At 43.0% G+C, this 15,866-nt stretch overlaps 1 protein-coding gene across 3 annotated transcripts in view; it reads left to right on the top strand.

Moving 5' to 3' along the window:
- The window catches only part of SERINC2 (serine incorporator 2), a 237,958-nt gene that overhangs the window by 171,092 nt on the left and 51,000 nt on the right, over positions 1–15,866 (top strand). For all 3 annotated transcript variants that reach the window (XM_073564241.1, XM_073564251.1, XM_073564259.1), the window contains 3 exons: positions 3,771–3,850; positions 4,077–4,214; positions 11,146–11,315. In XM_073564241.1, coding sequence (XP_073420342.1) covers positions 3,771–3,850; positions 4,077–4,214; positions 11,146–11,315 — 388 coding nt within the window. The remainder of the gene's footprint in view (positions 1–3,770; positions 3,851–4,076; positions 4,215–11,145; positions 11,316–15,866) is intronic.

Raw genomic sequence — 15,866 nt, 5'->3', positions numbered from 1 at the left:
TTATATTTCTGGATTCAAATGAGGTTTATTGTACTAACAGAAATTGTGCAATCTGCATTTAAACAAAATTTGACCGGTGCAAAAGTATGGGCACCCTTATCATTTTCTTGATTTGAACACTCCTAACTACTTTTTACTGACTTCCTGAAGCACTAAATTGGTTTTGTAACCTCATTGAGCTTTGAACTTCATAGCCAGGTGTATCAAATCATGAGAAAAGATATTTAAAGTGGCCACTTGCAAGTAGTTCTCCTATTTGATTCTCCTATGAAGAGTGGCATCATGGGCTCCTCAAAACAACTCTCAAATGATCTGAAAACAAAGATTATTCAACATAGCTTTTCAGGGGAAGGATACAAAAAGTTGTCTCAGAGATTTAACCTGTCAGTTTCCACTGTGAGGAACATAGTAAGGAAATGGAAGAACACAGGTACAGTTCTTGTTAAGCCCAGAAGTGGCAGGCCAAGAAAAATATCAGAAAGGCAGAGAAGAAGAATGGTGAGAACAGTCAAGGACAATCCACAGACCACCTCCAAAGACCTGCAGCATCATCTTGCTGCAGATGGTGTCACTGTGCATCGGTCAACAATACAGCGCATGCATAACGCTTTTTTGTATGACCAAACAACTCAATCTTTGTTTCATCAGTCCACAGGACCTTCTTCCAAAATGTTACTGGCTTGTCCAAATGTGCTTTTGCATACCTCAGGTGACTCTGTTTGTGGCGTGCTTGCAGAAACGGCTTCTTTCGCATCACTCTCCCATACAGCTTCTCCTTGTGTAAAGTGCGCTGTATTGTTGACCGATGCACAGTGACACCATCTGCAGCAAGACGATGCTGCAGGTCTTTGGTGGTGGTCTGTGGATTGTCCTTGACTGTTCTCAGCATTCTTCTTCTCTGCCTTTCTGATATTTTTCTTGGCCTGCCACTTCTGGGCTTAACAAGAACTGTACCTGTGTTCTTCCATTTCCTTACTATGTTCCTCACAGTGGAAACTGACAGGTTAAATCTCTGAGACAACTTTTTGTATCCTTCCCCTGAAAAGCTATGTTGAATAATCTTTGTTTTCAGATCATTTGAGAGTTGTTTTGAGGCGCCCATGATGCCACTCTTCATAGGAGAATCAAATAGGAGAACTACTTGCAAGTGGCCACTTTAAATATCTTTTCTCATGATTTGATACACCTGGCTATGAAGTTCAAAGCTCAATGAGGTTACAAAACCAATTTAGTGCTTCAGGAAGTCAGTAAAAATTAGTTAGGAGTGTTCAAATCAAGAAAATGATAAGGGTGCCCATACTTTTGCACCGGTCAAATTTTGTTTAAATGCAGATTGCACATTTTCTGTTAGTACAAGAAACCTCATTTGAATCCAGAAATATAAATGAGTCCATCAGTTATTAGATATATGAAACTGAAATACCTGTTGCAAAAACCAAAATTGCTATAAAGAAAAAAGGTTAACATTAATAGGGGTGCCCAAACTTTTACATATGACTGTACATACATACATACACACTTTGAGCTTTATATATTATATATATATACACACACATACAGTCACCAGCCTATGTAGGAGCATTAAAATAATTAACCTACATATGCTGCAACAAAGCAGCAACTGTCAGAAATCTGCGTGAAACGCAGTATCTTTATTTAAAGAGAAAAAAAAAATTCCCAGCCTTTTAATATCAGCTTACAGCTGTTTGCTTAGCCTTTACTGGCTAGTTTACAGGGGAACCCCAGAAAAATTGACATGTGGTCTGTGGTCCCCCTATAATATAGAATCAGCAAAGGCTAGACAGCTAGCTATGGGCTGATATTAATAGTCTGGGAAGGGGCCATGGATATTGGCACTCCTCCAAGCTAAAAACATCAGCTCTCGGCCACCCCAGAAATTGCACATTTTATAGATGCACCAATTCTGGCACTTACCCTCGCTCTTCCCACTTGCCCTGTAGTGTTGGCAAGTGGGGTTCATAATTGTAGGGTTGATGTCACCTTTGTATTGTCAGGTGACGTCAACCCCACAGGTTAGTAATTGAGAGGCATGTATAAGACACCTATCCATTACTAAACCTCATAGTGGTATTATATAAAACACAGACATCCAGAATAAATTGCTTTATTTTAAATAATCAAACAGCCTCCTTTATTGAGTCTAACTTTATCATACTTACTGAACACCTAATCCCTGACTCCTTCGTCTCCTGCAAACAATCAAAAAATAATCCAACATACAATACTATCCTGTCTGACGTAGTCCATTTATTACCGAGTGTCTCACGGCAATCTCACGTGTAGAACAGTCACATCGGGAGATCTGACTGCTCTACCTGGCCGCCGGCGATAGACTGACTGGAGGTAATCGCTCCTGCAGTATATCACACAGCTGCCGTGAGACTCTGGTGCTCTCAATTGCGGCACCAATGTGTTAGAACTGGTGCTGGTCATCCGATGAACAATGGTGAACTCTTATGGCGGCTCAGTGATACACTGCGGGAGCGATAACTTCCAGTCACTGTATCGCAGGAGGCCGGGTAGAGCAGTCACATCCCCAAATCCCTTGATCTCTTACAACAAAAATAAAATAATAAACCGACCAAATGCTCCCTGTCCAACTTTGTCCATTTACAGAGTGTCCCACGACGATCTCACGTGTAGAACAGTCATATTGGGAAATGTGACCACTCTACATGGCTCCGGTGATACACGGACGCGAGCTAATTGCTCCCGCAGTGTATCACTGAAAGTTCACCGAAGTTTGTGCTCTCACGGCTACCAATATGAGAATTTTCTCATGCAGCGGTGCTGCAAGTGACAGCAGGAACTCTGGTGTCCTCTGACGGCGGCGCAGAGATACACTGCAGGATGGTCACCTCCTGTCAGTGTATTGCTGCAGGCCGGATAGAGTGGTCACATCTCCTGATGTTGACTGTTTTACACGTGATATCGCTGTGGGACACTCTGTATTAAATGGACTATGGCGGAAAGGTGAGTATATGTTGGTTTATTATTTTTGATTGTTTGCGGTAGACATGGGCATTGGGAATTAGGCATTTGGTGAGTATGTATTTTGTATGTGAATATGTATGTAATTTTTTTTTTTTTACATTTTAACTCAGGCACTGGATGATGAGACTATTCTCCCATCATCGGCTCATGTGGTCTCTGTTATATGTGACCAAAGACGTAGACGGATGGGAGTAGTAGTCCCATCAGACAACGCCTAAGTACAATCACCATGGGCTGTTTGTCACATGGGTACTCACCCGCAGGCACACCCACATATTCTGCGCCCACACAATCTTCCTCCTTCTGACATAATTTCCTTTGACAATTTTTGGTAGCAAATCTGCAGCAAATACGCAAACCTTTGTACACCTGCGTTTTTGCTGCAGAATTGACTCACTCAATTGAAGTCAATGAGTCAAAAACGCTGCAAAAACACAAAAAAGAATTGATATGCTACAGAAAATAAAACGCTGCAAATAAGGACGGAAATTTACCGATCATGTGCACAACACTTCAGGATTGTCATTGAATAACCTTACACAAGTATTCCATTGCGTTTTTGGACCATTTACACTTGTAAAAAAAACAAAGCAAAAACTCCTCAAAAATGTGCACATAGCCTTACACCACTTTTCTGCTGTAAAGTCTTTGAAGTATTGACCTCTATGTATTTTAACAATAAACTCATTAACATTGCCTTGTGTTTCTTCATTTGTCACATTACTATAATTTTCTGTCTTGTCTTTTTTTCTTAGGTTTTGGTTTTTTAAGTTCCTGATTTTAGTGGGAATTACAGTTGGTGCTTTCTTTATCCCAAATGGCGTATTTACCACAGGTAACCGCTTATGACATTGGTTATCATCCTCTACTTGCTCCTGTTCCTTCTTCTTTCCCTACATGATTTAGTGGTTCCTTGTGAGGCACACTTACCAGTATGATACCTTTGCATTTTACCAAATGTTTTAAATAACCCGAATCTGTAGTAAAAATGTGTTGTGTGTCTTGGCATTTGTAAGCATATATTGTATTCTTTTAATTTGATATCATTTTATTCCATGCAGTATGGTATTATTTTGGCATGGTTGGTGGATTCCTATTCTTTCTGGTCCAGCTTATTCTCATAATTGACCTTGCTCACTCTTGGAGTCAGGCTTGGCTTTCGAGAGCTGAAGATGGGAACACCAAGTGCTGGTATGGTGGTAAGTGTAAAAATATATAGCGGATTTTTTTTCTTAGGGTTTGCATCAGTTCATGTAAATTTAATGCCTACAACTGTGAACATTGGGTTTTCTTTTTTTGTGAAGCAAGCATGAAATAGAACAAAATAACTGAAAACTTCAGTGTGTATAATCACCACCAAAGTTAGCACTTTGATAGAGACTCCATTTGCGCAAGTGGCTTTGGATAAATCTCTGAGCTTTCCACATCTTGCCAATGGGATTTTTGTCCATTCCTCAAGGCAAACTGCTCCAGCTCTTTCAAGTTAGCTGTTTTCTTCTGGTGAACAGCAATCTTCAAGTCTGGCCACAGATTCTCAGTTGGATTAAGGTCTGGGCTTTGACTAGACCTCAAACATTTTCCTCTTAACCACTCAAGGTGTAGCTTTAGAGGTATGCTCTGAGTCTGTGTCTTGTTCGAAGATGATCCTCCGTCCCAGTCTCAAATCATTGACAAACAGGTTTTGCTGAAGATTATAGCTGTTTTTCAGACCATCCATGTTTCACTGTGGAGATGGTGTTCTTAGGATGATGAGCTGTGTTGGTTTGGTGCCAGACATAGCCCTGATCTTAATGACTAAAAAGTTAAATTTGGTTTTGTTGGAAAGTGAATCTCCTTCCCACTCTCAAATCACTGGCAGACTGAAACAGGTTTTGCTCAAGATTATCCCTGTATTTTGTACCATCCATCTTCCCCTCGACTTGGACCTTGTTTCCTGTCTCTGCTGCTGAAAAACATTCCTAGATCATGAGGCTGCCACCACCATGTTTCACTGTGGGAATTGTGTCCTTGGAGTGATGAGCAGTGTTGGTTTGGCGGCAGACATTGTGTTTACCTTGTTTGCCAGAAAGTTCAATTTTTGTCTCATCTGAACAATAGTGCCTTCCTTCATACATTTGGGGAGTCTCCCACATGTCTTTTGGCAAACTTTTGGTTTCTGTGCTGCCTCTCTGATAATGCCCTCCTTGCCTGGGCTGAGAGTTTTGGTGAGCGTCCCTCTTTTGGCAGGTTGGTTTATGGTACCTTATTCTTTCCATTTAATGATTGATCTGTTGGTGCTACTGAGGATCATCAGAGATCGGGTTTTTTTTTATAAACCATCCCTGACTTGTACTCATGTCTTCTCACTTTTGGTGTCCCTCAAGGTTTAGTCCTTGGCCTCTTCTCTCTACAGAGCTCCAGCTGGACAGCCCATCAGCAAATTTATCTTTCATAACCATCTTTATACTGACGACACATAACTATACATTTCATCTCCTGACCTTACTCCCACAGTACTACAGAACACCTGAGACTGTATTTCCACAGTTTCCAACATCATGTCTGCTCTTTATCTGAAACTCAACCTTCTGACATCTCCCTCTCCATTTGTGGCACCACAATAATGCCTGGGTAGCCTGTTATTTTTGACACCAAGCTTTTCTTCACCTACTACAAGTGCTTCTCAATAAATGAGAATATCATCACAAAGTTAATTTATTTCAGTTCTTCAAAACAAAAAGTGAATTTATATATTATAGCGGGTCATTGCAAACAGAGTGATCTATTTCAAGTGTTTGTTTATGTTAATGTTGATGATTGTCTTACAACCAATGAAAACCCAAAAGTCTCACTAAATTAGAATACTTTATAACACCAGCTTGAAAATTGGTTTTAAAATCTGAAATGTTGGCCCTCTGAAATGTATGATCAGTGAATGCACTCAATACTTGGTCGGTTCTCGTTTTTCATCAATTACTGCATCACTGTGGCATGGCATAAAGGCGAGAAGCCTGTGGCACTGCTGAGGTGTTATAGCAGCCTTCAGCTTGCCTGTATTGTTGGGTCTGGTGTCTCTCATCTTCCTTTTGACAATACCCCATAGATTCTCTATGTGGTTAAGGTCAAGCAAGCTTTCTAGCCAATAAAGCACAGTTATACTGTTGTTTTTAAAAAAGGTATTGGTACCATAGGCAGTGTGGACAAGGTGCCAAGTCCCGCTGGGGAATGAAATTTCCATCTCCAAAAAGCTTGTCGACAGAGGGAAGCATGAAGTGCTCTAAAATTTCCTGGTAGACGGCTGTGTTGACTTTGGTCTTGATAAAACACAGTGGACCTACCCCAGCAGATAACATGGCTCCCCAAACCATCATTGATAGTGGAAACTTCACAATAGACCTCAAGCAGCTTGGATTGTGTTCCTCTCCACTCTTCTTCCAGCCTCTGGGACCTTGATTTCCAAATGAAATGCAAAATTTACTTTCATCTGAAAACACCTTGGACCACTGAGAAACAGTCCAGTTCTTTTTCTCTTTGGCCAGCTACTTTAGCAATGACCTTTTGTGGCTTTTCCTCCCTGTGGAGTGTCAATGACTGCCTTCTGGACATATGTCAATTCAGCAGTCTTCGCCATGATTGTGGAGCCTACTGAAAAAGACTAAGGGACCTTTTTAACCCCTTTCTGACATCGAACGTAATATTCCATCCATGTGATCTCGGCCTATTTGACCACGGACGGAATATTACGTCCGATCATGTCATGCGACAGCAGACAACTGGCACTAGGTGCCAGGAGCGGTCTGTGACACTTTAACCCCCGAAAAGCTGCGATCAAAGGCGGCAGAGGGCTGACAGTTGCCATGGTGACCCGATATCGTCCTGACGACATCCCGGTCACCAGAACTAAGAAACTTGCTGATCATGAGCAGTGCATGATCAGCAAGTCTCTTTGTCAATGCAGAGTTGACAGTTTCTATAGCATGGGGAGGCTGCTTCACCTCCATGCTATAGAAGCGATCAGCCTGCAAAAAATGATTGTCCCATATTGGGACAAAGTAAAAAAGTTAGAAAAAGTTAAATAATTGTAAAAATATAAAAAAATAAAATCAAAATATTGTATGTTAAAATAAATATTTGAATGAAAAAAATATAAACAATAAATTACACATATTTGATATTGCTGCGTCCGCAACAACCTGACCTATAAAACTGTCCCTCTAGTTAACCCCTTCAGTAAACACCATAAAAAAAAGGCAGAAAACAATGCTTCATCATACCACCAAACTAAAAGTGGAATAACACGGAATTAAAAATATGGATATAAATAAAACATGACACCACTGAAAACGTCATCTTGTCCCGCAAAAAACAAGCTGCCGTTCCCAGCCGGGCTGAACTGCAGTGACCTCGGTGATATCCCCACTAGCATCGTGGGCGCTCACTGTGCTAGCGGGGATCTCACCAAAGTTACGGCAGTTCAAACTGAGAACCACTGTGGAATGCCCGGTTGGGAACACAGCCTCAGTGACCGGAGGTAACATCGATGACATCACTGAGGCTGCGCTCGCAGCAGTAAATTCCTCAGTGGTTCTCAGTCTGGACGGTTGCATTTTGGCTCCATCCAGGTTGAAAACTATTTGTCCCCCAGACATGGATTACGGCGAGAGAGAGGTGAGGGATATTGTTCTTTTTTTTTACTTTTGGTTTATTACAGGTGATCAAGAGCTTCTGTGCAATTAGGCGTTAGGTGAGTAAAACTGTGTTTAATTGTAAATAAAAATGAAAAACCGTGTTTTGATTTATTTCTAATAAAGGACTTCATTTACATATTTACCATATAACTATGGGATTAGTTATGAATAGAGGTGCTATTTTCCGGCGCCTACGCACTGCAGTACTCTGCTCTACCCTTAACAGGGCAGAGCAGTGCACCTGCGCCGGAGCCACGACAGGCAGCAAAGAAGAGGACGTCACCGTTAGAAGATGGGAGGCGCCAGACCGCAACACCCATCGGACCAAGATCGGATCCCCCCTCCGGTGAGTATAATCTAAAGGCCCCTTTACATTTGGCGATGCATCAGCTATCCCGACTACGATACGACCCGGTCAGGATCGCTGGTGCATCGCTAAATGGTCGCTAGTGAGCTGCCAAACAGGCAGATCTCACCAACGATGTAGCGACGCAGCAGCGGTCGTACTTAACTTTCAGACGTGGCGATCCTGACGTCCTCCGCCCGCGTCCACGCGTCACTCGTCGGCGCCAGCAGGAAGTGCCCAACGAGAAATGGAGCTGCATGATCTCGCGCGATCAGCGACAAACAGCGGGGGAGCCGGTCGGAGGTAAGTATCACACACAGCGATATCGCTAGCAATATCGCTGCTGCGTCACAAAATCGGTGACGCTCTAGTGATATTGCTAGCGATGTCGCTATGTGCAAAACCCCCTTAACTCCTTTTTCTTCTCTTTCAGGTTACATTGGGGGCTTATCTACAGCATTGCAGAATGCTGTAGATAAGCCCCTGATGTCGGTGCCGGCAGCTCATAGTCGAAAAATGGGGTGACAGATTCCCTTTAAAGATTATTATTATAATTACTTCTTAACAATTTTGTCCCTGACATGTTTGGAGATCTCCTTGGTCTTCATGGTGGTGTTTAGTTCGTGGCGACTCTTGCTTAATAGTGTTACAGCCTCTGTGGCCTTTCAGAAAAAGTGTGTATATACTGACAGACCATGTGACACTTAGATTGCACACAGGTGGATTTCCTTCCACTAAACATGTAACTTATGAAGGTAATTGCTTGCACCAGAAATTTTTACGGGCTGCATTGCCAAAGGTGTAAATATATATGCCCTTGCCAATTTTTAGTTAATCCTGTGAGGTGCTGGCCATGGACATTTTTTTCAGTTTGGAGCACCGGTACGTCGATTTTATTGTTGTGTTTGGGTATGTTTCCACGGTCAGTAAACGCTGCAGGTTTATGAAGTCCCATCTCCACTATGCGTCCAGGGACGCCGCTGGCTTCCCTGGGTATACGTATCAGGAACATTAAAACCTCAGAGGAAAAAATCCTCCAAAAAAAAAATCAAGAGAAAACCTGACATAGGCACTAACCAGGGTGCAGCGGACCCAACTGCACAGGTGCAATTATACCAAATGAAATAGCCAGCCTACAATTGGCCGTGTGGTACAACAGTGCAAAAAAATAATCCGCATGTGGCAGTGTTCACAGAGGGAATATATGTAAGGTATTAGTTTATATTATATTTTTTCAGGGTGCAGTTGGGCCCAAATGGTTCTGCTAACTGTGGCCTCTGTTCACACGGGATGCATTTCAGTTAGCACTGGGCAGCCCCCCTCTATGGTGTTACTAACAGGCTGTGAACCAGAAGCTCTGCATTCCCTCTGTGAACACTGCCACATGCGGATTATTTTTTGGCCATGTGGTACACCAGTGCATATCTCTGATTGTAGGCTGGCTATTTCATTTGGTATTATTGCACCTGTGCAGATGCCATTTTACTTGGGTCTGCTGCACCCTGGTTAGTGCAGATGTATTTAGGCCTGTCTGGTTTTCGCTATATGTATCAGGAACACCATGACTGATATAGCTCACTCAGTACACGTGTCCCGCTATGTCCCAGACCAGCGGGGCTGGGCAGCACACAGAAAGCTTACCGGGACGGTGCAGGACCTGCGGCACGTGATCGCAGGGGGTGGAACCAGGGCGGAGCCAGCCGCAACGCTCCTGGGGAAGATAGCAGAGAGCGGCAGATGCCGACAGAACAGGATTAGGTCAGGAGAGCCGAAGTCAATACTGAGAGGACAGCGAGGTGCAAGAGCGAGGTACAAAAGAGGAGTCAAATACAAGCCAAGTGTCAGAAACCGTAGAGGGCAGCAGAAGTACCAGGGTGACAGGCAAAACGAGCAGTCAGGATGGAGCAGAAGTCAGAAGGCACAAGCACACAAGGATCAAACTACTCAGCCGGGGGCAGAAGTATAACTGACAAAGACCGGAGCCCAACAGAGTCTATTTAAACCCCCTCATAGCCAGAGGTCAAAAAACCTTAACCCCTGAGGTACCAGCTAAAACTACCAAACAAACCATGACAATACATACATGCGGTGCGTCTTTCTAGACCGCAGCATGTCTATTTATCTTGCGTAGTGATGAGCGAGTATACTCGTTACTTGAGATTTCCCGAGCTTGGTCAAGTGATCGAGTATTTGGATGTGCTCAGAGATTTAGTTTCTGTCGCCGAAGCTGCATGATTTGCAGCTGCTAGCCAGCCTGAATACATGTGGGGATTGCCTGTTTGTTAGGAAATCCCCACATGTATTCAGGCTGTCTAGCAGCTGCAAATCATGCAGCTTCGGCGACAGAAACTAAATCTACGCGTACTTCCAAATACTCGGAGATCACCCGAGCATGCTTGGGAAATCTTGAGTAATGAGTATACTCACTCATCGCTACCCTTGCGGAGACGCTCCACCTCCGCAAGATAAAGTCACCCATACAATGTATAGGATGCAGTGATTACGCACGGTTCAATGAACACATGCGGAATCACCGCGCGTACAAAAGCTGGCAGCGCTTTGGCCGGAGCTGACATGTGCTGCGTCCAAAGCACTGCCATTTTGTGCCTGTGGAAACATACCCTTAGAGCTTTTCTTGATCGTCAGTTTAAGGTGCACAAATCTCTCCTTGAAAGTGTTCATACTAGCAAATAAATGTTTCCATTCAGAGACAGTAAGCAATGGAAGACCTGTGGGCTGGATCTCGTGTACATAAGGCCCACATTAGCATTTCTGTCCTGCATCTGGTGGAGGCATGTATCACTCTGTTTATCTCTGCAAGGGGCATCCCTCAGGCTGTGTGCACACGCTGCGGAATTTGCTGCGGTTCCGCAGCGGTTTTGGCCGAACAAAATTCAACAGAAGTAAAGGCAAGATGGCGGCACTATAATAATGTTCAGGGAAATTTAACAAAATCTACAGTAAGAAAATAGAAAGATTGGAAAAATTCTGTATCTGCATGAATAATAATTAAAAGCAAAGGTGTAATCGCTTCTGACATTGAAGTGTAGGCACTTATGTTTTCTTCTTTTTTGGTCTTTAACCTATAAAATATTAATCTACTTTTTTGCGTTCTAGCCCTCCTCATCTGTACTCTACTGTTGTACGCTGCCTCAATTGCTGCCATTGTTGTCCTATATATATATTACACCAAACCGGATGGTTGTGTCCACAACAAAGTGTTCATCAGTTTGAACCTCATATTCTGTATTCTAGTCTCTATCGTATCCATCCTTCCCAAAGTCCAGGTAAGAAGCCCAAGGGGTTGTCTGATTTAAACACCAACCAAGCCAGTACACCAGACCACAAGATGTACAATTTATAAAATGTTATTTTAAGCCTTTAACCCCTTTAAGCCAAGATGATTTTTCATCTGGTATGCATGACCTCCCTCATCCCTATCCTAGTATGCATTGTTCCTCATCCCCATCCTGGTATTCATGGCCTCCACATCCCTATCCTGGTATGCATGGTTTCTTATTCCTATCCTGGTATGCATTGTTCCTCATCCTTGTATGCATAGCTCCTCATCCCCATTCTTGTATGCATGGCCCCATCATCCCCCATCCTTGTGTGCATGGTCTCCTCATTCCTATCCTTATATGCATGGCCCCCATCAGAAAAGCATAAAAAAAAATCCATTCTACTTACCGGCCCTGCTCTACTACGCAGCGTCTGGTTCTGGTGCCTGCAGCTGCAACGTCGGGGCGATCACGTATGCCCGCTGTTTAAGGGAAATGAATATTCACTGCCAGCAGAAATTAATATTCACTGTGAATATTCATTTCTCTGTAGTAGCATGCACAGTGTCAGCTGCAGCCACCGACTTCCAGCAGCAGCTGGGCAATCACGTGGAATGAATAGTCACTGCGTTCCCGCCTATGGGAGTGGAGAGCAGTGAAACTTCATTTCTTTTTAGCAGGGGGCACAGAGTTAGCCGCAGCAGGCGGCTCCTGCCTCCTGTGACCTGTTGCTCCGCTGCTGCAGCTCCCCCTCCATTTTCTGAGACAATAATTTGAGTATAAGCCGAAGGGGAGGGGGCGTCTTCAGCAAAAAAAAAAAAAAAAAATCTGCTAAAAACTCAGCTTATACTTGAGTATATACAGGAAATAAAAATAAATTCTGAAGTTTGGGAGAAAGCAAACAGAAAATAAGATTTGGTTCGTCACCATTTTCCAAGGCCTGGAACAATTTAACTTGATTTGAGCTGTGTGAGAGCTTGTTTTTTTGCCATGTGAGTTTATGATTTCATTGATACCAATTAGGGGGTATGTAATGTTTTGATTGCTTTTTATTGGATTTTTGTAGGGAAGAGTGGTGACAAAAAAAATTCAATTCTGCCGTTTTTATTTTTTTAAATAGTGGTTTTTAACGGGGTAAAAAGTGATTTGAATTTTTGGATTTTCAAAAGCTTTTTTTTATTCTTTTTTAGTCCCCTTATGCCATACAATGTACCAAGGAGTACCAAAAACCGGCAACATCCCTGTCATGGAAAGCTTTTGGTGCCCCGCAATCATGTAGGAGCCAGTGGGAATGAGCCATTTAATTGCCGCTATCAGAGCGTGATAACGGAGTTTAAGGCTATCTGCACTCGCTGCGGATTCACCTGCGGGTTTTTCCGTGTGGAACCGCAGGTAAAGTGGCCTGCGGTTTCGCCCTGCGGTTTCACACCTCTACTATGTTAAAGGTGTGAAACCGCAGCGGAATCCGCAGAAACAATTGACATGCTGCGGTTTATAAACCGCAGCAAAACCGCAGCGTGAGCACAGCGGTTTTTAAAACCCATTGGGTTACATGGTACTGTACCATGTCTGCGGAACTGCTGCAGTTCCGCAGGGCCAAAACCGCAGCGGAACCGCAGCAAAAACCGCAGCGTGTGCACATAGCCTAAGGGTGTGTGTACACGCTGCGGATTGATCCGCGCAGATTTAGCAAAATCCGCAGGTTTATCTGCAGATTAGCCTGAGGTTTTGCCCTGCGGTTTATCACCTCTACAATGGAGGAGATGGTAAACCACAGTGGAATCCGCAGAAAGAATTGACATGTCAATTCTTTCTGCGGATTAGAAACCGCAGCAAATCCGCACGGAAAAATCCGCACCGTCTGCACTGCGGTTTCCATTTCCCATAGGATATACAGTCATATGTTAAAGTTTGGGCACCCCTATTAATGTTAACCTTTTTTCTTTATAATAATTTTGGTTTTTGCAACAGCTATTTCAGCTTCATATATCTAATAACTGATGGACTCAGTTATATTTCTGGATTCAAATGAGGTTTATTGTACTAACAGAAAATGTGCAATCTGCAGATTGCACATTTTCTGTTAGTACAATAAACCTCATTTGAATCCAGAAATATAACTGAGTCCATCAGTTATTAGATTTAAACAAAATTTGACCGGTGCAAAAGTATGGGCACCTCAACATAAAAGTGACATTAATATTTCGTAGATCCTCCTTTTGCAAAAATAACAGCCTCTAGTCGCTTCCTATAACAATGAGTTCCTGGATGAAGGTATTTGTGACCATTCCTGTTTACAAAACAATTCCAGTTCAGTTAAGTTTGATGGTCGCCGAGCATGGACAGCCCGCTTCAAATCATCCCACAGATGTTCAATGATATTCAGGTCTGGGGACTGGGATGGCCATTCCAGAACATTGTAATTGTTCCTCTGCATGAATGCCTGAGTAGATTTGGAGCGGTGTTTTGGATCATTGTCTTGCTGAAATATCCATCCCCTGCGTAACTTCAACTTCGTCACTGATTCTTGCACATTATTGTCAAGAATCTGCTGATACTGAGTTGAATCCATGCGACCCTCAACTTTAACAAGATTCTCGGTGCCGGCATTGGCCACACAGCCCCAAAGCATGATGGAACCTCCACCAAATTTTACTGTGGGTAGCAAGTGTTTTTCTTGGAATGCTGTGTTTTTTAGCCTCCATGCATAACGCCTTTTTGTATGACCAAACAACTCAATCTTTGTTTCATCAGTCCACAGGACCTTCTTCCAAAATGTAACTGGCTTGTCCAAATGTGCTTTTGCATACCTCAGGCGACTGTTTATGGCGTGCTTGCAGAAACGGCTTCTTTCGCATCACTCTCCCATACAGCTTCTCCTTGTGCAAAGTGCGCTGTATTGTTGACCGATGCACAGTGACACCATCTGCAGCAAGATGATGCTGCTGGTCTTTGGAGGTGGTCTGTGGATTGTCCTTGACTGTTCTCACCATTCTTCTTCTCTGTCTTTCTGATATTTTTCTTGGGCTGCCACTTCTGGGCTTAACAAGAACTGTACCTGTGTTCTTCCATTTCCTTACTATGTTCCTCACAGTGGAAACTGACAGGTTAAATCTCTGAGACAACTTTTTGTATCCTTCCCCTGAAAAGCTATGTTGAATAATCTTTGTTTTCAGATCATTTGAGAGTTGTTTTGAGGAGTCCATGATGCCACTCTTCATAGGAGAATCAAATAGGAGAACAATAGAATAGTGGCCACCTTAAATACCTTTTCTCATGATTTGATACACCTGGCTATGAAGTTCAAAGCTCAATGAGGTTACAAAACCAATTTAGTGCTTCAGGAAGTCAGTAAAAAGTAGTTAGGAGTGTTCAAATCAAGAAAATGATAAGGGTGCCCATACTTTTGCATCGGTCATATTTTGTTTAAATGCAGATTGCACATTTTCTGTTAGTACAATAAACCCCATTTGAATCCAGAAATATAACTGAGTCCATCAGTTATTAGATATATGAAACTGAAATAGCTGTTGCAAAAACCAAAATTGTTATAAAGAAAAAAGGTTAACATTAATAGGGGTGCCCAAACTTTAACATATGACTGTAATGGTACTGTACAACGCAGCAGAAACTGCTGCGGATCCGCAGGACCAAAACCGCTGCGGATCCGCAGCAGATTCCGCAGCGTGTGCACACACCATAAATGGTTAGTAACAGGGAACGGGGCTCAGCTCATCAGACACGCTCCCGAGCCCTGTTCACACATGATCACCTGTGCAATCATGTACATGATGTTGCGTAGGGCTCAGAGGGGTTGTATCTTGTATCAAGTTCATAAGAAGGTGAAATTGGAAAGTTCTTGTAAAAACAAGGCAACTTTGCAATGTAACACCTAATGCTAAGTTCACACATTCAGTATTTGGTCAGTATATATTACCCCAGTATTTATAAGCCAAAACCAGGAGTGGGTGATAATACAGAAGTGGTGACAAGTTTCTATTATACTTTTCCTCTGATTGTTCCACTCCTGGTTTTGGCTTACAGATACTGAGGTAAAACACTGACCAAGCACTAATAATGTGACCGTGGCCTTATTAAGAATATTTTCTATTCCCAATGGAGGGATTTTTAATTCCCTAATCTTCAGCTTGTTGCCTAGGTTACCTGCAATACCTGCTTGGCCAGCTGCCTATTCGAGGAGTGCTTGAGGCAAGCAGACTCTGGTTTTACTGCCTCCTTGCGCTGCTCTGACGCTGACCTGATTGCTTCAGTGCCCCCGCACTACTCCCAGCACATGGGAGAGCACACAGTTTGGACTATCAGGCTGAGTGCAGACGGACTTTTTGGCCCTGCAGATTTTTCCGCGCAGATTGGAAGAAATCCGCAGGTCAAATGACCTGCATTTTTCCTGCGAATTTCTTCCATTTTTCATGCGGTTTTCATGCGGTTTTTGTGCGGTTTTCAATCGCGGTTTTCCCCCTGCAGATTTGGTGACAGGGGAGATGGAAAACCACACAAAAGAAGTAACATGCTGTGGATTTTGTACCGCGGGAAAAC

This window comes from Dendrobates tinctorius, unplaced genomic scaffold (assembly GCF_039654945.1).
Source record: "Dendrobates tinctorius isolate UK_male_01 unplaced genomic scaffold, ASM3965494v1 ptg000015l, whole genome shotgun sequence".
Classification (NCBI taxonomy): domain Eukaryota; kingdom Metazoa; phylum Chordata; class Amphibia; order Anura; family Dendrobatidae; genus Dendrobates; species Dendrobates tinctorius.
This window is presented reverse-complemented; position numbering and strand designations above follow the sequence as displayed.